The following is a 21,441-nucleotide window of genomic DNA, read 5'->3' as shown; positions in this document are numbered from 1 at the left end:
TATCCATTTCTTCCTTTTCAGCCTTTAATCTTGCATGTCTTTCATTTCTTTCTCTCAACCTCTCATACATCACATCCTTCTACATCCTTGTACTTGTATCCTTGTCCTTCATCAAGCTGATTACCCTCTTCAATTCTGTGGTTGAAAAAGTTTTCATTACTTCCCTGCTAAGCAAAATGAAGGAGCCATCCAAATAGTAGATTCTGACTTCTGCTAAAGAGATAACACAGACTTTGACAATTTCTTCATATAATTATGGAAAATAGTCATCATCTGTTATGCTCATGTTTAGAGGCAGAAAATTACTTTGATTGAAACAATCCCAGATGACACCAGCATCAACTTGCATTTTCCTTGTTTTTCTTTCAACAATCTTGAAGTGAGTTTTGGTTAGAGGCTTGAATGAAGGTAGGTTTGTGATTTTTTAAGTGTGACTTGGCTGGATCTGATTGGCATTTTGAGTAAGGTGTTTGCAGTTTGTTTATACAAGAATTTTGGCTTTTGAGGTAGGATTGTTTGAGATGGTGTTTGGTTAGGTTTGTAGGTTTGAGTTTGTGAGATTTTAATCTGTTGGACATTTTTCTCAGAACCTTCTTCTCCTCCCTTTTTCTTCCTCTTGCTTTCATCTCCCTTCTTCCTATCATCCTTCTTCCTCTCATCCGCATTACTGCCAGTTGCCTTGGTAAATTGACTTGGATTTGAGTCAGAAGGTTTTTGCTCATCATTCTTCTGCTCATCATCATCCAAGTCATCTTTGGTGTTGAATTGAGTGTTTGGCAACATGGTTTCACCATTCTGCATATATCTTCCCAAAATTCTAATCACTTCCTCATCTTCATATTTCTTCTTCTTCTTTGTCTTTAGATCAGTTTCTAATGTCATGATTAGTCTGATATTACCCTTAACACAGTTTTTGGGGATTGTGAAGGGGTTAATTATCAAATAGGTCACTTACTGCATTAAAATATATTAAATGGGTCACTGATTACAAAATTGACTCAAATGAGTCACTCATTTGAAAATTTATATCAAAAATATTACTCTATCGTTAGTCAAAATTTTTAAAAGTATTATATATTGAGTTTCACACATTTTTTATGAATGATATTACATTCAAATGAAAGATTCTGAGTTCTACTATTATAGATAATATTGTTATATTTTTAAAATTTTATCAACTATCAACTATTAATTTTTAATTTTTTGATTATTTTTCATTTGATTTAAATAAAAATAAATAGTAGATAAAATTTTAAATATCTAAAAATGTTATCTAAAATACTAGAACACAAAATATTTCATTTGAATGTGATATCATTCATAAAAAATGTGCGAAAGTCAATATATAATATTTTTGAAAATTTCGACTAACGATAGAATGATTTTTTTATACAAATTTTCAAAGGAGTGACTCATTTGAGTCAGTTTTGTAATCAGTGACTCACTTGATACATTTGGACGCAGTAAGTGACCTACTTGATAATTAACCCGATTGTGAAGTATTTGCACTTTCTGGTTTGAGGACAGATATATGCCACCCCTTGCTTGGATGAAGATAGGCTTCAGGAAAAGCAGTCATCTGAGCTTTTTTTAGTTCATTAAACAATTGAGTGTCCTCTAGAATACCTGGATTTACCCTATCAATGATGACATCCAGCTTCGATGTTCTCCCAATTTGAAGATTTGAGAGAGACACATGTAGACACATGTCCAAACCACAATCATTAACATTGGCCACTATTCTTTTCTCCAAGAAGTTTTCATTCTTTACAATCACCACTCTTAGAAAGTTGATGTTGTTGACCAAAACTCTTTTGAAGGTGATGTGGTTATAGTGAAGAGAGACTCTTAGCACAGTTAGTAGCTCATTGAACTCCTTGTCTTGACAGGGTCCTTCTGCGGCTTTTTGGAGTCTATCTTTACTAACATCTTGAGAAATTTTAACTTGAGTAGAGCTTTGCCCAGAGTGTGATGTTGATTTTCCAGCTTCTTTTGATTGTTGTATTCTAGTTTCTATCTCCCCCTTAGTCTTGGTAGCAGGTAGGATTAGAGGACTAGAAATTTCTGGCCTAATAGCTTCTGGAAAGACAGGTAGAGGAATGTTCAACGCACCCATAATAGCTCCCAAAGAGACAGAATTCTGCATTTGAAGATGTCTGTTGGAGTATACTAGAGACTTGATATCATTTTGTTGACTCTGCACCAAAGCTGTCAGTTGGGAAACTTGAGCTGTTAGAGAAGCATTTGAAGATTGTAGGGATGATATTTGATCTTGTAGACTTTGGATTTGTAGGGGTGTTGATGCAGACAAGGGTTGAACTAAACTTGATGCTGCCAAAGAACCAACAGAATTCTATACAACATTCTTCACCTTTTCTATGACCAAGGCTGAAGGTTCAAATCTAGCCTTGTAAAATTGATCCACTTTGACCTTTGTGTCATTATATTGAGTAATTTGATTCTGGATCACCTCATGCAGATCTTTGAAAGATTCTCTTAGCTTGGCCACATTTTTTTCTACAGGAGAGAGAGAGAGAGAGAGAGAGAAAGAGAGAGAGAGAGAGAGAGAGCTTGGAGTCTGTCTGTGAATTTGTTGAACTTCTACTTGATTTCCTGAAAGGTTGGCATCAGCTCATCAATCCTATCATTTACCAACTTTTTTACTTTATTTTGATGCTTGACCAGGGTGTTTCCCATGGATCTTCCAACATGGTGAAAGGCCTTTAATTGAGCTTTATACACCTCTGTCACAATATCATAAACCTCCTGAGGAGTGAGAACCTTAGCATTGCTACTTAAAATTGTGACATATTCATCTCTGAACTTTGATAAGGCCTCCTTCATGGTTGTTGTGAAGTCCTTTGAGGGCCATGCATCCACATTATCATCTGCTTCATCTGCAATTTTCTCCTATTGCTCCTCAAGATCCTCCTTGTATGAGAGCAATATGGCTTGATAGTCTTGGTTGGACATATCTGTAGTAAGGAGTTGTTGGGAAATATTGGCTAGGCCTGCAAGCTGCTCAACCAAAAGATCATCTACAGTTGTTGGTTGGGCTTGAGAATCTTACAGCCATTGAGATAGTAGGTAAGAAGGTTGTGGTGTAGAGTTGGAGGTGGATGTTTGGTTTGAGGTGGAGGGTATGGTGATAGAAGGTAACCATGTGACTGAAGTCACAGTTGAACTCAAAGTTTGAACTGTGGTTTTGATAGTGTGTTGTTCACCAATTGTGGGAACTTCCATTTGAATTTGAGGGGATTTGACCCGGTTATTGTAATGTACCATGGCCTCAAACCCTTGTTCTTCTTGCAAAGAACTGGCTTTTAAATGTGCTATACTTGCTTCCCCAATAGTTGGATCATTGGCAATTTGACTCCCATCTTCTATTGACAATGCAATTTCAGCAGGGTTTTGAGGGGAGTTGTCCTTACATGAGGAACCTCTAATTGAATTGGAGATGATTTAGATAGCTCCCCCTCAGGAGTACTACCCTCAAACCTTTCAATCTGTGAAGATTGATTTACATATGAAGGTGCATTTGGTACCATCACAGGGTCTTGTTAAGTGGCATTTATGTCCACTTATTATGTCCTATAAAGGCTTGATTTGATGTTTTGTACTTGAGATAATTTGTATATTTGATGTATTTTTGTAGTATTTTTGCATTTCAGGCATAAATAAAGGATCCAGGTGATTTGGTATTGTTTTGATGCTAATATGGTGTTAGAAATGTGTCAAGACGCTTGCTTGTGAAAAGACCAACTCAAACTGACAAGAAAAGAAAAATTCTGTATTTTCACCAGAGAGTCAGCGCGCCCGCGCTGTAGTAGCGCGCGCCCGCGCCAGGAGTTCAGAAGTGGAGTGCGCCCGCGCTGGTGAAGCGCGCGGCCGCGTCGGGTCAAATTCAAAGAACCTTGTTTCTACTCTTATTTTGATCCAGAAGACTTTTATTCTGTATGGGATGCTATATAAACATAACTTATATTCATTTTTTATAACAAGACGTACCAGAGTCAAGAAGAAGGCGTAAGAAGACCGTAGAGCACAATTCAACCAAGGCGAAGAGGATCCAGTTTATACTTGTGATTCTTTGTTTTAAGTTATAACTTTGGATGCTAGTTTTCTTACTTGTGAACCTATACTCTTGTTTCGTACTTGGTTTTATTATTTATTCAGTATAAAGACTACGTTTATTATACCATGCTCTCATCGGAAACCACGTTGATGATGAGTCCGATTATGGGCTAATTGTCATCGTGGGGTTCTAACGGATTTATTTATGAATTTCTTTAGTTAATTTGTTTCGATGCCTTAGTGTGTGGTGATTGTATGATAACCTAGTATTGGTTGTGCTTGTTCGTCTTATGAGCGTCGCGGACTTATAAGATAGCATGTTAATCTCTAATGAAGCGAAAGTGAATTTAGGGGTTTAGAACTTGCCATGCTAGCATATGTTCATGTATTTGATATGCATGATTCGTAGATAATTTTAACCATCTTACTTGCCCTATATAATCATGATAGATAACTTGTGCATTAAACCGTTATGTTATCAAATTCTATAGACATATAGGGTCTCAATATAATTGGTGTCTATTCAGCTTCTATCTCTTTTGTGGATGTCTGGTAGTATGGTATTCACGCAACGAAAGTTGGCGTTTATCAATTTCGTGTTATCTGATTAGTGTCATCACCATTACATGCTAAGGTTAAGAACGAAAAGGCTATTGAATAAAGTATTTAATGAAGTTAGAATCAAATGTTTGTGTCATATAATATTCAACTCTCTTTGTTCTCTTAGTTTATGTTCTTTAGTATAATCATTTAGGTAAGCAAACTTAAAACAACCTCAATTTGTTATTCGTCTTAGCAGTGAATAATAACCATACCATTGTTATATAAGTACATTGATTGAAATTAACCTAAACCAGTCCATGTGGGAATGAACTAGAATTAATTCTATATTACTTTCGATCATGTATACTTGCGTGAATATTAGCGCATGTTCTAGCCCTAACAGGTCTTCAGTAAAAATTGATGAAACCCCTGTATTTTTGTTGATATCATCAATGTCTACGCCAGCATGTAGCCTCTCACCAACTAAATGTGGTTCATGGGTGGTGATCACAGTTTCTGTAACTGTGTCACTAGATGTTGGCAACACTTGAGAAGTAGATTCAAGTGTTTCATTGTAAGTAGAAGAAATTTGAGACATGAGATTAGAGATTTGAGCATTGAGTGTTGGCAGCTCCCCCTGAATAGATGAGGGAGCTTCAAATGATGTGCTTTCAATGTGTGTGACATCCTTATTTCTTCTTTCATAAACTTGAGTGTGCTCAAGTTGTGTTGCTGACTCTTTACAAAGTGCACTAGAAAGAGTGCTTTGTTCAATAGAGACATCCTGTTGAGAGGATGCCTCTAGAGTTGATTTAATTCCCAAAAACTGAATGGAAGATCCGTTGATTAATCATCGATCGCACTATGTCCAACAAGGTACGATTTCTCCTCTCAGAATCTCTATTCCGTCGAGGTGTTTCAGAAGGAGTAAGTTGTGATACAATATCACACTCCTTCAAGAAACTCTTGAATTTGAGACTTAAGTATTCTCCTCTACGATCTGATCGTAAAACTTTTATACTTTTCCCTTGTTTGCTTTTCTACTTCAGCCTTATATTCTTTGAAAATTTCAAAAGAATCAGATTTATTCTTCATAAGAACCACATATCCATATATACTGAAATCATAAGTAAATGTTATGAAGTAGTATAAGCCACCCCTTGCAATCATACGCATTCGACCACAAACATCATTATGTATAAGTCCTAATCGTTCGGTGGCCCTTTCACCTAATCAGGTAAAAGAAGCTTTAGTCATTTTTCCAATGAGACAAAGTTCCCATATTTCGTATGATTCAAAATCAAACTTATGCAAGTATCCATCTATATGTAACTCAGAAATGCGTTTCTCATTGATATGGCTTAACGACAATGCTAGAGGTAATTTTTGATTTGAGTCATCTTAGAACATATAAATTATTAACTAATTTTACAACATTATAAGTCTTATCATTAAAATAGAATAAACAACTATTGTTTATTTAATTAAAATGAAAACCTTTCCTGTTCTGACAAGAAATTGATTTAATGTATTCGCTAAAGGCAGGCAAGTAATAACAATTTATCAAGTTCTCAATCTCTCCTTATGGGCAAAATTAGGTATCAGGTTCCTTCAACTAGAGCAACAACTTTTGCTCCAGTTCTAACTCGATACCTGAAGCTTGACCATTGCTGGTCTTCTTCTTTAGATCTTCCAAACAAGCTCGATAATTTAACTTCCAATCATCTAGTTATTTCCACATAAGTGACAATCATCTCCTTTAGCAACACCACTATCAGGCTTCAAAAGCCCTTTGGGATTGGACTTTGGTTTGACACCGAATAAGATCAAATATTCACCTTGCCTATCCACTTTCCTTTCCCATTTGCATTCCATGTGTACACCATCAATATGAACGTAATTCATGCCTTTACCGTATTATTTTCAGCAGTTCTAAACATGCCTAACAACTCATTAAGTGTTCTGTCTATCTCATTCCTTTTGTTCCTAACAAATTGAGAATAAAAGTTGTTCAAAGATTATTTGATCAAATCAAACTAAGTCTCTAGACCATTCTTGAAACCCAAAATTTCAAGGTACATATACCTATCATCTTTAGAACATATTGTCCAACCGGATATTATTCTCCCATTAATGCAAAAATATGGTGCCTTATTATTGTCAAATCATTCTGACGAGCCTATCCTTCAAACATCCTTTGAAGGTGCTTAATCATATCATTTTCATCATTATGCTCTTGTTGCTTCTAAAGCTCAGCACTCATAATTACAAGCATGAGACATGAAATATCAGTTGCATAATCAATATGCTTCTGATAAGTATTTTGTCCAGCACATGTTTCATTCTCAGCTAGAAGAAATAAGAGAGGTGTGACGACTGAGAATTTTGCGACATAATTAAGTCAATAAAGTATATGTTATATGATGTGATTATAATTATGTGACTAAGTGATGATTAATTGTCTTACCTGTATATTAGAGTTTAGGAGCGTGGATAAAAACGTTCCAATTTAAAGAGTCAGCTTAAAAGTTAAGCTGTGGTGTCGGGCCGTCAGGTAGAACGGAACCCGTCCTAATAAGAAATTAAAGAATATGAAATGTGAATTATGTGTGACTGAATGAAAAGAATGAGTAAATAAAGTATTTCGTCCTAAGTGACGTGTTGACTGGAAAAGATAATGAGAAGCGTAATCGAAACGCTGAGCGTCGGGCCGTCAGGCTGAACATGACCCGGTACGCGTAAAAGAGGATAAAGATTAAAGAGGGATAAATTTTATGATCAGACTTGAGTCGTTATGTGATTATATATGTGAGATTGTTGTCTGTGAGCATGGCTATGTGATCTGTGATAGTTTTTGTGAATTTTAAAGGAATTACATGATTTAAATAAAGGTTTAATTAACCTTCGTGCATTTTTATAAAATCATTCGAGTAAGATAAAAACATGGGATTTGTTCTGTTATCTTCATAGTGGTTCTAGAGACCTTTTAAAAATGACAAGTGAATTTGATTGTTGGTCTTTGCATTTTTAAATTGATTTTATGTGAAAAATGTTATTATTAAGGCAAGATTGCGAAATTCATATAAAATCAACCGTCCGCTCAAAATCTTATTATGAGTAATGGTTAAAAAGCTAATTTCGAGGCCTACGTATTAAAAATGTCATTTTCAATAATTCTCGACTTCCCGAGAGAGATATATTCTATAATTAATCCTTGTTTCATTTTAGTAAAAAGAAGGGATAAATAAGAATGAAAAGGGAATTAGTAGATTATAAATTTGCCCTTGTTTCTAAGTGGTATATAAACCCACTTTCCTTTCTTTTTATTTCTTTTGTGCACTCACTTTCTCTTCTCTCTTTTCTCTCTTTCTCTCCCGAACCCTCTCTCTCTCGGCTTTCTTCAATCTCTCTCGGTATACCTCTCTTTTCCTTGATTAATCTCACCAATCATCCCTAAATCTTCTTGATAAACACCTATATGTAGGTAGAAGAGTGTGCATGTGTGTATACCCACTTGCATGTAGATGTGTGTGTGTTGTGTGTGCTCGATGTGTGTGTGTTCACCCGAGAACCACTTGGTTCTTGTTGTTGTTGTTGATATCATCTTGTTTAAGCATGATTCCTTGTAAATGAATGATAGAGAAGACGTGCATGTTGGTTATTTTGAGTAATTGATGGAAAACGGGGGTTTCGTGGTTGGACACCCTCGAATGAGGGCACCACCGTGAAGCCACCGCCACCGGTGATGAACTCCGGTGAACCGGTGGTGAGTTATGATGTGTAAACTGAACTCTAGACTATATACACTCGAATTTTAGTGTTTGCATGTGGTGTTTTCTATAAAGCCGAATGGGTTTTTTGTTTTTAAAAGATATCAAGTTGACTTTTGATAATGAAATTGATGGTGGATAGTTGTTGATAGAAAGTATAGAATAATTACAATTGATTTGTGATTTATAAACTTGAGATGATGCATGCATGTTGTGATTTAGGTGAAATTCGAATTCTTGGATTTGTGTTAAGAAATTTAGTTGGTTTAATCGACGAAAATGAGTGTTTGATATAATGAATAGATGAATTTGAATTGCATGTGAGCATGTATGTATGTTTTGGTTCGAATTATTGTTGATGAAGAAAAGGGTGTTAGTTTAAATGTTGGATTATGCTAAGATTAAAGATGCATGGTGTAATTTTGAGAAATTTGATTGTATATATATGATTATGGTTAGAATTTTTATGATTAAAAGAAAGGAGAATGATTCTTTAATGGTGTTTGAATGAGTTATGTGTTTATGTGAACTAAAGTGAGTATTTGGTTGATTTTGTGTGATAAGGCCGAATAGGCCATAGGGATTAAAAGTCAAAAACTTGGTTTTGATGATCAAAAGGATGATTGAAGGTATATAAGTGAATATCTATGAATTTGTTTGCTTGATTATAGTATGTGGTTCGAATTAAGGAATAAAAGAAAAGGGGAACTAAGTTGATTAATTTTAAAAGATATAAGTGATAGTTATGGACGTAAATGTTTGGTTTTGAATAAATCATGTACTCGTAAGAGTTATAATAGTGTGATTTGAGAAATAGCTAAGAATAAGCAAGTGCGCTTCGATTATTAAGTGTATATAAGGATATAAAAGTTACGAAAAGAGATATGCTATGTGCTATGTGCTTATATGTATAAGCTATATTCGTAAGCTCGAGTCAAGGATATAATCGAGTTATCGTATAGAGTGATCGTTCTGGGAACGAGAGTTGAGAATCTAATTAAGCTTTTGGTTTTATTGTAGATTCGGAGCGTGAGGGCATTCAGGCTAGGAAAGGAAAGGATTTAATAGGTGGCAGTAGTTCAACCTTCAGGAAAGCAAATCCAGGCAAGTAACTCTGATTACTTGTGTAAATGGTTAAAAGAGAATGTTGTTCATACCATGTAGAGTATTGAACTGTTTAATTATGAAACCCTTGTTTAATTATGAAACCCTTGTTTACTTATGAAACCCTGATATTGATTTGAAGTACCCTTGTTCTTGATAATTTGTTATTGATAAGCTTATTGATTCCACCCTTTGATAATCTGTCCTTTCTGTTCAAGTTATCTATTAAGCCATGAATCATATTGAACCCTCTGATTATCCTTGTTAACCCTGTTTAATGATACCCTGTTTCTCTTGATCACCCTATTGATCCCTAAACAAATGTTGATCCTTCTAACTAAAGTGCTTTGTTATCCCTGATACAGAATTCTTATGAATTGTTCCTTGCGTACCTTTGAATCACTCCCTGAACTTTGTTTCCTTAAAATCTGAATTAAGAATGAGTTTCGACTTGAAAGAGTCCGAATGATTTCAAATGCTTGGTAATGATAAAAATGGATTTTAGAAAACCTATTTGTTTTTCCAACTCAAGGTTTTCCAAATGAATTCCTGATGGATTGGATTGGGACGTAAGAGGCTAGTGGGACTAGTCTAGTCATGGTAAGAGGCTAGCGGGGCTAGTCCAACTTAAGGCTGAAATTATGCCGATTGGTACCTTAAAGACCGGAATGGAGGTCGATATGGGCTGATCACCCGTATATAATGAAATGGAAAGATAAAGTGATCCAATCAAGGGTTCTAAATGATTATTTTAAAAGGGAACTGAAACTTTTTGTTCAGTAAATTGATTCTTGAAAATGAAAATGGTTTATATAGCTTTGAAAAGAGTTGATTATGTTATTGTGAAGCTTAAAGCCCGAGAACCCTGATTCTTGAAATTGTTGTTCATATGATTGATTCTATATATTGAAATACTGTTACTTTCCTCTATCGAAAGATCTATTTTGATCCTTTAATGATTTGTGATGAATGTCGGCTTTTGTCCTGCTTTGAGCCTTGTTCCTTGAAAGCCCCATACTATTCTTCAAAAACCTTTCCTTAACCCAAAAGATGGAAATCTGCCACCTCGATCAAATAAAGTAGAATGCCCTGAGTTTGGTAAAGCATATTGTGATTTGATATTATAGAACTGCTATATAGTTACTTGCTGAGTTTTATACTCATGTGTTTTATTTTAATCTAACCATGGCAGTTAAGCAAGAAGATGGTCAGGCTTAGGTGCACTGCTCGTAAGAGCGTACCTGGTGGTCCCTACCGTGTTGAGGGCTTCCGATTGCCAGAGCAGGTAGTGGTAATTATGAGTGAGCTCACGCCTAGAAAGAAGTGTTTAAAGATACTATGGGTTATCTGCCGGTTCCCAACCGGAATCGATATTGATTATTCAATAATATTTTGGGTTTATAAGTTATATTTTATGATTGGTAGTTGTAATCTTGTCTCATACTTTATCCTGTTGATCCTGTTAGTAGATTAGATTAGAGGTGTGTGAGTCCTCATTCCCTAACCCCGAGATTGAGGGCATCACAAGAGGGGTTTGAGTGACATTCTTGAACCTGAGGACATTCATCAAGTTCCCATGTCAATTGAGGATATTATTTCATGTCAGCTTGTCCTTCTCAAAGATTTTATATAGAGAAGTTATTTATGTTATTTATCATTTGATATCTACAATATTAAAGTGCATAAAATGAATTAGTCTATAGATGATCATTAAATTATGTTCAAGTGATTATTCATATATATATTCACAATATATATATCCCACTATTTTTTATCAAATCAGTAGCCCTAACTATTAATTCGGAAAGAATATCTTCTATATCCTTTCTAGTGAGCCAAGATCCATATTTCACCATGCATTAGGTCAGCTTTGGCTTTTCTCCTAAAACATGATTATTTAGGTAGACAATATTTGTCAATTATATCAACTATATAACTATTGATAGCTTGTTAGAACAATATTTATTTATATTTATCTAATAAATCTCGCCAAACTCTATGCCTCTAAGTTCATAATCCTATTGTGGTAACTTAGTTAAGTCAAACCCAATAGTTAAAAAATATCAATATACTTCAACACATCTCCCACGATAGATGGGTGTACTTCGCTTTGGCAAACCCACTCTTTTTCGATCTAGGGGTTGACGCATTGGACTCATTGGAAGGCATCTGATCAACTTAATATTAACTTTAGGGTTTTGTTAATTTTGAAATGATCATGATCCCATCATAAAGAGATTCCCATTTTTTCCTTGAATAAAATACTTCAAATCAATATTCATCAATGGTTTGATTTCCAGGTAGTGAGGGAGTCACAACGGTCTCGCTTAAAACCTACAACCTTACAAGTTCAATGAACTCGCTTTTGAAAAATCGCCCCATGTCAGAAATAAAGAAAATTTGTATCTAATTCCATGTTTCTTAACACGAGAATCTCATAATCGTTTGTTCATTTTAAAATCTCGAGTCATTACAGATTTTATCTTATTTAGCAAGCATGACATGGGTGTCGTATCTAATACATACATCTTTAATCTAATTAAGCATGCATCTTTATAAACTACTCTACACATACATTCATCATATGAGCATATATATGTAAAGTGCGATAAATTAAATGTGGTTGGTTACGGCTTCATCATGTGTGATCTTTATCAATCTAATGACAAATATCTAGGTCAATCTAAGGTGGAAAATAAATACAGGCTAACTATTACATGTCTTCTTTCTTGTATTGCTTCCTTGGATGGCCTCCATGTGGGATTACCCTTCCTTGATCTTAAAATATTTATGTCTTCGTGTACATTAAGATAATGAAATATAAAACTAATCTAATGATCTTACAAGAAGAACTCAAGTTACATTCGAGATTTAATAATTACAAGATCTAACGACATGCAAGCCGTATTAAGAAAAAAATAAAAACCATTAACCTAAGGTCATAAGCCATAACCATCCACCATGCCCAATTAACACATAAGAACATGTTATAACACATAATATTATCTTAACATATCATACCCATCATGATCTAATCATAAAAATCAAATATGGCAAAAATCAGAAAATTCGATATTAAATATGATAACATTATATCGCAGATTAAAAGGCCTAAACGACGTCAAACGCCTTAAAGATCAGTCGTTGATAGCTTTAACTATCAGTTACATTCAGACGCTTGATTCCATATGAAATAGCGTATTCGTTTGCCAAAATCGGACACCAGACTCAGATTTCAGCAAATCCGCTGCATCCGATTCAAAATCGTATCAAATACGATCATATAATAAGAACAAACACAAAACATGTATATATCATTATATATACAGATTATATAATCATCATATGATTATAAAACTCTCATGAATATCATATATTCAAAACAAATACATACATACACATATATAAACATAACAACATGTAAAATATACAAAACCGCATACATAACAGTCATGGAATATTGTATACATGTTATCATCATAAAACCAGTAAACACATAAATGAATTAAACACTTTTCGCAAGTAGCTTTGATGCCATTGAAGGATTTCGAGCACATAAACGCAACGGAAATAATAATTAAAAAATGTGAAAAACCAGAATTTTCGAAACCCACAACAAGATCCATGCGGAAAACAAATATTTAATTCGTAGATCAGATTCTTTACCTTAAGAAGCTTTACAAATTGGTTGAATAATAGAGATCCGGAGATTGTTCAATCACCACGCATCACACTCTCCCGATCTACGCTCTATCGGTATCCACAAAGAATGCTTGAATGATTATTTAATTTAAATTATATTAAACTAATTCGAATTATTTATAATATTAATTAAGTATGAATTAATTAATTAGATAAATATTGATATTCAAATTTACTAATATTAATTATGAAATTAAGTTGTGAAATAATTAAGTGTGACTTAATTATTATACAAATAGAAATTTTGAAATAATAATAAATCCTAATTAGTTAAGAGTTATAATTCATTTTTCTACTCTCTATATAATATCTCCTGTGGCTGATTTTTAAGATATGACTTTTACTAAAATCCTAGCCACCAAGAGAGAAGATAGAGAAAATAGATCGTTTGTTGACTGATAATCTTGAATCTTGAACTTGCCTGTATTCTGTATTTAAGCGGCATATCGAGATCTCCAGTTTGTTTTATAGAGAAGTGACATCTCGATAAGTATAATGACTTATCAAGATATCTGAGTTCTCTATAGGTATATTTGACTTGTCAAGGTCTCTTGATCTTTGCATGTGAAATGACTTATCGATATGTCTGAGATCTCTACATGTAGAAATGACTTGTCGATATCTCTGAGATCTCTATATAAATTTTGACTTGTTGATATATCTGAGATCTTTATATGAGAAATTGACTTGTCGATATCTCCAATTCTTCACATCTTCATTTTGACTTGTCGATATCTCTGAGTTCTCTACATGCAGAAATGGCTTATCGATATCTCCAGTTCTCTACATTTTTATTTGACTGTCGATATCTCCGAGACTTCTCTATAAGACATTTTGGACTTCTCGATAAGTCATTCTGGACTTCTCGAATGACTTTTCGATATAACTTGATCTGTGACTTGTCGATGTCTTGACTTAGAACATTTTTCATAGAACAGTTTTATTCAACTCCAAGCTTCTACACTTTTCTCTGAGGCATGATCATAGCTTGATCTTCTTCCAGAGTTTATTTCTTAGCTTGAATTTGTTCACAGAAAAATACTCCAGTCAAATCTTTTAATCTTTTTACAGACTTAAGAAATACAATACAAAATACAAAATTGATTATCAAATAACTAATTCTCAGGGTTGTCAATGTGACTTAGTCTTAATATTGTATAGGCATGTCTTGCACAATAGGTATGAAGTGCAACATAGGTGAATGTGTTTTCTTGATTTTTTTTTAATTTTACTATCTTGAAAATCAGGTTCCGTTTAGGCTTTGAAACTTATACAGCTAGATATAATTTTATAGTGATAAATAACTTAATGTAAAGACACAAGCAATTATCAATACTCACTTGATTTATTTTTTTAGTCAAATTTGTTGTGCTACAAATCTGTGTTCTCATATAATAAGAACTCAACTACTTCTCTTGAGAGAATACAAGATTTCCAGATCTGTTTTTGTTACTCCTAAATAAAGAACATGTGACATATTTTATAGAACAATATGCATAGCTTACAAAGATTATACTAAAATGGACTAACACATTTTCTAACGTCTATTTGCCTGTTTCCATTTTGAGTGTAGCATATCTCCATGTAATCTTCCAGGTCTGTGACCCTTATTTGTCCAGTTCATCTTGGCCCTTGATTTTGCACTCTTCAAGCTGCATTTGTAGACTTTTCATTTCAATGATAAAATGGTTTGTTGATTGATAATATTGAATCTTCAAGTTGGTTGTATTCTGTAACTTTGAGCTGTTATCGAGATCTTCCTACTGTGTAGAGATGTTCTTAACGAGATGTACAAAGGCTTATCGAGATGTCCACTTCTCTATATGTATAAGTAAATTTTCGACATCTTCACTTTTCTACATGTAGTTGACTTGTTGATATCTCAATTTCTCTACAGGTGTAAATGACTTGTCAATATCTTCATTTCTCTACAAGTGTAAACGACTTATCGATATCTCCATTTCTCTATATGAGGAAATAACTATTCGATATCTCTACTTCTCTACATGCCTTGGACTTCTCTATAAGAAAATTTACTTCTCTATAGGTATAATGACTTCTATATATGCATAATTGATCCCTATATATGACTTCATTGCACTTCTCAATCTGTGACTTGTCGATATGTGACTTAGAACATTTTTCTACACGGAACTTTATTCAAACCCAAGTTTCTTCACTTCTCTCTGAGGCATGATCATGCTTGATCTTCTTCTAAAGTTTATTCCTTAGCTTGACGGTTGTTCATAGAATAATCTTCCAGTCCAATCTCCTTAGTTTTTTTTTACAGACTTAATAAATACAATTACAAAAAACAAAGATTATCATATAACTAAATCTTAGGGTTGTCAAAGTGACTTAGTCTTGTTATGTAGAGGTATGTCTTGAACTATATAATATAACCACAAGTTCACCATATAAGGTGAATATTCAAATCAATCTTATTAAGCAAAAGACGTTTTATCACTACAATCAATAATTCATGTTCTTTTATACAATCACCAAGAATTGAAATCTTACGTACATTTAAATGTATAATCCGATATGTACAAGAGTAATAATGTAATATTAAATATTTATAGATTTCGCAACTTGATTTTGTTCGTAATGACATTACTCGATTAATCGAAAAAATAATGCTTTAAAATTTCAAATAACGACAATGTAATGACATCCTATAATTGTAAAACAAATTATACAACCGGTAACAACATTGACGACATTATAAACTCGAAGAAGAAACATCAAAATTTGAAATTATAACACATCTCATCGATTCAAACCGAACCTTTAACTGATATAACATATCAATCCATTACAATATATGCTTAACATATATACACAAATCCAAATCCCACAATCTGTTTTTTTTGTCGACTTTAGGGTTTAAAATCTGGTTATTTGAAAATATTGGGTTCGATTTGGGAATTTTACGATTCCCAGTCAATCCATGGTTCTTCTCCGCGGATGGTCATTAAATACATTTTATCCTTCCACATTTTTCCGCTTTTTAATCGCAGCACATTATTATTTCGTGGATAAAAATCGCGGACCAGGTAAATATTTTTTTAAAAAAATTTGGTCGTTGAAAAACAGTTTGTTACAAAAAATCAACTTAAATCGATTAAAAAAGCTCAACTTTAACAATGAATAATGAATGTATAAGAATAGATCGAATATTATTCCCTCTGTCCCGTTGAGTAGTATACACATGTGGATTGATACGTAAATTAAGACAAAATGTAATCTGGTGGAAAATAATGGGTAAAATGATGAAATCGATTTATCATTCTTTATAAAGTAAATATAGTGGAAAAAACTAGTGAATATAATTGAATATAGTTAAATTTTAAATTATTTGTCCGCAAGAGTTGACTCAGTTGGTTAAATAGGTGATAACTATTTTCTTGGTCACAGATTTGAATCCTACATGAAGAAGAATTGACTTTTTTTATTGATAAAAATAAAATAAGGGACGGTAAGTAAATACTTATTATTCATAACTTTTTAAGGAATTAGTACTAAGAAGTTGTCGGAGCAGTGTTTTTATGCAAAATCCTTAATTAAGAGCTCATTTAAGTAATTAGCCTAAAAGCGAGTAGAATGTAGGCACATGATGTCGAAAGCGCGTGGGCAAAAGCGGGGAGACGCAAAGCAGAGGGTACGCTGTACCAGGTCATTGCTTATCATCCCCCTTGGCCCTTGCTTACAATTCATTTGTCTGATCTACCCACCTAAACGTCCCTCCTAAAATACACACACAAATCACCAACTATCCATTTTTTTAATATTCTTATTTACTCCGGCGACGACCCCTACTATAACAACTACTAGTTTCCATTACTATTACCCGCTCCTTCTTTCATCCTCTCTCGGTTTAATATATATATATATATATATATATATATTACAGTTGGTTGTTGATGACAAGTGGTAAGTTTTGGTCGGATTCTCAGTTTCCGACGCCTCCTGTCAAGATTGAAGTTGAAGATTCTTTGCAAGATCAACATGCTCCTCTTTTTAAACGATCTAAGCTCTCCTCTTCCACGGTTTGCCTTCTCTCCCTCTCTCTCTTTAAGTTTTTATTTATTGTGGATTTAGGGGCATCTGTTTTAAATATTGTATAAAATTGATATATTCTGTCAATTTTTATGTTTCTTTAGGAAATAGTACGACTTGTTAGTTCCTATTACTCTATTAGTATTTGATGTTTTGATACTTGAGAATACTGAATTTAATTCCACAATCTAACAAACAGATATAAAATGAGGCCAATCAACTTGTTTTGATGTGAATTTAACAAACAAATGCAGCATCATACTAATACTCTACTCTTTATAGGGGTTTAATTACTCTATTGGTTTTTTCGTTCCTTCTGTGTTTTCATGGTTGGTCATTTTTATATATTTTAAAGAATTTGTGTCAATGTTAATATTGTGGATATCCCTTTTTTGTGAGAGGGGAAAAACTTTTAATGGGATTTTGGGCATTTGCATATAGGGTTTGAGAAATTAAATTGCTTAAACCAACTATATTTTTGGACAAATTTGTGTTTCTCCATCAACTTATATGATTAATTTTGTTGAAACAATTGGTTTTATTTTTCTCATTAATTTACTGTTTTTGGTGTACTAAAATTACAGCAAACAAATGCAAATGTTAGTTGAGCTGTTTCCTATTTCATGGTTTCTTATGTTTCTTTGCTGCTATTTATGTTACTTTCTGATAATTAGGGACAGCAGCTGAAACATGAATCGGGAACTACTGCTTTTCCGGTACCTCCTTCGCAATACAATCCACTTGATGAGCCCAGTCCTTTGGGTTTGAGGCTTAGAAAAAGCCCATCCCTCTTGGATTTGATCCAGATGAGGCTTTGTCAAGGTAATAAGACCAAAGTTGGGGCTACTGTTAAGAAAGAACAGAAAGGTGCTGCTTCTTCTAACAGTAATGATAAACTCAAGGCTTCAAATTTTCCTGCTACAGTTCTAAAAATTGGGACATGGGAGGTAAATTTAATTGCTTTTCAACTATATTTTTTGTTGAAAAATCCAAATGCTTAAATTCTGGGTGCTTTCCAACACAATTTTATGATTCTCTTCTGCTTGCAGTATAAGTCAAGACATGAAGGCGACTTAGTGGCCAAGTGTTATTTTGCAAAGCATAAGCTTGTTTGGGAAGTTCTTGACGGCGGTCTTAAAAATAAGATCGAAATTCAGTGGTCTGACATTTTGGCACTGAAAGCAACTTATGCTGATGATGAACATGGGACTTTGGATGTAGTGGTAACTTTGATCTCCCTAATGCAGTTTACTAACTGCACGTGATTAATTGTTATGTTGTTGTCCCACTTGCAATCATTATGGTTACAGTATATTTTTCTGACTACAAAAATCTGTTATTTGCTTTTTACAGCTATCAAGACAGCCTCTTTTCTTTAGGGAGACAAATCCACAACCTAGGAAGCATACCCTGTGGCAGGCAACGTCAGATTTTACTGGGGAACAAGCAAGCATAAACAGGTATCATTCATTAAGGGCTTTTGAATCTGTAGCTTGCACTCGCATATCTTTAGGAACAAACAACCATGTTTTGCTTCCAGTACTGGTATGCGTGTGAGTTATGACCATTGTTGTAATTGAATGATTTTTTTCAGAAGATACTACAGATAAAACAGGAAATGAGAATTTTAAGGACTGTTCAATCCAAGCATGACCTATGCGATATGTATACATCTTATAATAATATTCTGCACCATCAAAGAACTTTCCACAACATATATGTTCACATGGGGTTTATATGACTAAAATTATGAAGCTTGAAATACTTGTGCCTTTTTCTTTGAGACTAGTGGTCTATCCTGATCAACTTAGAGCATCTGTTCCAGAAAGTAATTCCATAATTGCAAAAAACAAGCTTTCCTGCATATTGCTGAGGGACTGTAATTGACAGATCAGGGTAGAAGTATCTGAATTGCAATGATTATTAAAACTTATGAGTAAATGTATCAGGAAGTGCATCGGAATTGCAATAATTATGAGTTAGTTATGGTAGAAGTAGTTGAGCTTTACCAAGAGATCTAAGCATCATGGCTAGCTAATTAGATACTAAAATTTTTGTCATCTTTTCCAAATGAATGATGTTATGTCTTAACTTTGTTGCAGGAGACATTACTTGCAGTGTCCACCAGGCTTGTTGGGGAAGCATTTTGAGAAGCTCATTCAGTGTGATCCTCGTCTGAATTATCTGAGTCAGCAAGCTGAGATTACTCTAGAATCTCCATATTTTGAACCTAGGATTTCGGTGTTTGATGAATCTGATGAAGGTAGCAGCAAGTATGATATGAGTAGAGGTGGTAGGCCTGCCATCTTTAACTTGCAGGATGTGCCATCATCATCTGGGCCTCAATCTTCATCCTCAAAAACTGAGCAATATGATTTTCTTGGAACCCATCAAAGGCAATATTCTCGAGAAACGCCTTCACCGAGCTCAGGTATTATAGGCGGTGATTGTATTCATCAGCTACATTGTAATTCTAGAATTTAGGCATTTTGCTGTATCCTTTTGCCTTATGACTATTATTTACTTCCATCTAACCCCACTGTTCATTAGGTATATACAAATTAACCATTTCTAAGATTCACTAGGCCATATCAACCCGAAATTTTGACGTTTGAGAACTTATTGTGATCAGTGTAATGTCATTGTAAGACTTTTGACAGCATTTAGTATAGAAACACTCTTTCTGTGTCACCTTGAACTTTTGCAGACTGAATGCACTTGCCTGTTAGCATAGATTTAATTGCACTTTAAAAATCGACTTATACTATTTGGCACTCTGAACTTTTGACAGTTTTACTTTTGGTGCTATCACTGGAGACTTTTTTAAACAGATGGTATCGAAACACTGTTTTTAGTCACTTAAAACTTTGCAGACTGAATGCGCTTGCTAGCAGCTCCTTTTTGTTACTTACAAAATTATCAGCAGCTTTAATTGCACAGTAATTAAACTTAAACATGTCATTCTGAACTCTTTTAACCATTTTACTTTTCAGTAATGGAAAATGGTATGAATGAAGCAAGTAGTGGAACTGGGGAGCTAAAAAATCTTAATGGTTGGGATAATATCAAAGTCCCAGGACTTCACCCTTCAATGTCAATGAGTGATTTAGTGAGCCACATTGAAAGTCGGTTTTCCGAGCATAGGACGTCTAACAATTCTCCGTGCAACGATGAACGAGAGAGTCTGGAGATTCTGGATGAGATTAGCAGGTGCTTATTTACCGACTCTCAACATCTACCAACTTCCGATGAGAAGTCCATCATGACAAGAGTCGATTCTCTATACAATCTTCTGCGAAAAGATTCTGGGCCAGTTCAAGATTTTAATTTTAAGAGCGCGCATAGTAAGGATATGACTCTGATGGATAACAAGGCAAAAGATCAGTTAAATTGCTTTGCACCAGAAATCAAAAGTGAGTTTACTGGGGATTCATCGACGCCACACGGGGAATCAGTTAATAATGTATCTGGGAAGGGACTTGGCATGTCCAGGAAGGATTCAGTTGGAGAGCTGCTTCTCAACCTCCCAAGAATAGCATCTTTGCCACGGTTCTTTTTTAACATTTCTGAAGATTTCAACAGTCAAGCTAGATAATTCCCCACCCTGAAGATTTATGCGATCTTAAAGCCATGTGAATTGTAGAAATTCCGTTTTATCTCCAATTATTATCTTCGCTAGAAAGGAAAGGAATTGTTAAATCTCATAATTTACGATCAATTCATTCAATATTCCCTTTTGAGGTAATATCCCATTTAATGGCATATGTAGCATCTTGAGTACTTGGTAGATCACATGACTACTGTCCTCTGTATATCTTCTTAGATTTTGTGTAGTTTGGGGATTCCGAAATTGATATTGATGAAGAATCCTCCTTTCTTTGTCTTCCGTTTTGACTGTTGTAAAGCCTTTGTATCCATCATATTCGACACTGTCTGTCATAAATTCGATTCTGTTGTGAAGTCTTGTTGCTGTTGTTAATTTGACTTGGTGGTCAAGTGTGCAATGTTTAAATTCTTAACTACTAGCAATCAACGTAATTTAATATTCTCTATGCCTAACATGTGCTGAGTCACAAAACTCACCTCGTGACGTGGTGCTTCTCATCTGACTAAAGCTGCTTGCTAGTGCTTGATATTTTACTTCAAGAAATAATTTGAAGTTTGATATGATGGACTTGCTACAAGTTCC

General features: G+C 34.3%; 1 protein-coding gene across 1 annotated transcript; it reads left to right on the top strand.

The window, feature by feature from the left end:
- The first annotated feature begins 16,839 nt into the window (after positions 1-16,839).
- LOC141684180 (uncharacterized) lies at positions 16,840-21,212 on the top strand. Its single transcript, XM_074489017.1, has 6 exons — positions 16,840-17,242; positions 17,927-18,199; positions 18,302-18,475; positions 18,606-18,712; positions 19,355-19,683; positions 20,246-21,212. Exons 1-6 carry the CDS (start codon positions 17,117-17,119, stop codon positions 20,845-20,847), a joined length of 1,611 nt encoding a protein of 536 aa, XP_074345118.1. The 5' UTR covers positions 16,840-17,116; the 3' UTR covers positions 20,848-21,212.
- The last annotated feature ends 229 nt before the right edge of the window (positions 21,213-21,441 follow it).

The sequence above is a fragment of the Apium graveolens genome, chromosome 9 (assembly GCF_009905375.1).
Source record: "Apium graveolens cultivar Ventura chromosome 9, ASM990537v1, whole genome shotgun sequence".
NCBI lineage: Eukaryota > Viridiplantae > Streptophyta > Magnoliopsida > Apiales > Apiaceae > Apium > Apium graveolens.
The sequence above is the reverse complement of the archived record's forward strand: the minus strand, read 5'-3'. Positions and strand labels throughout refer to the sequence as shown.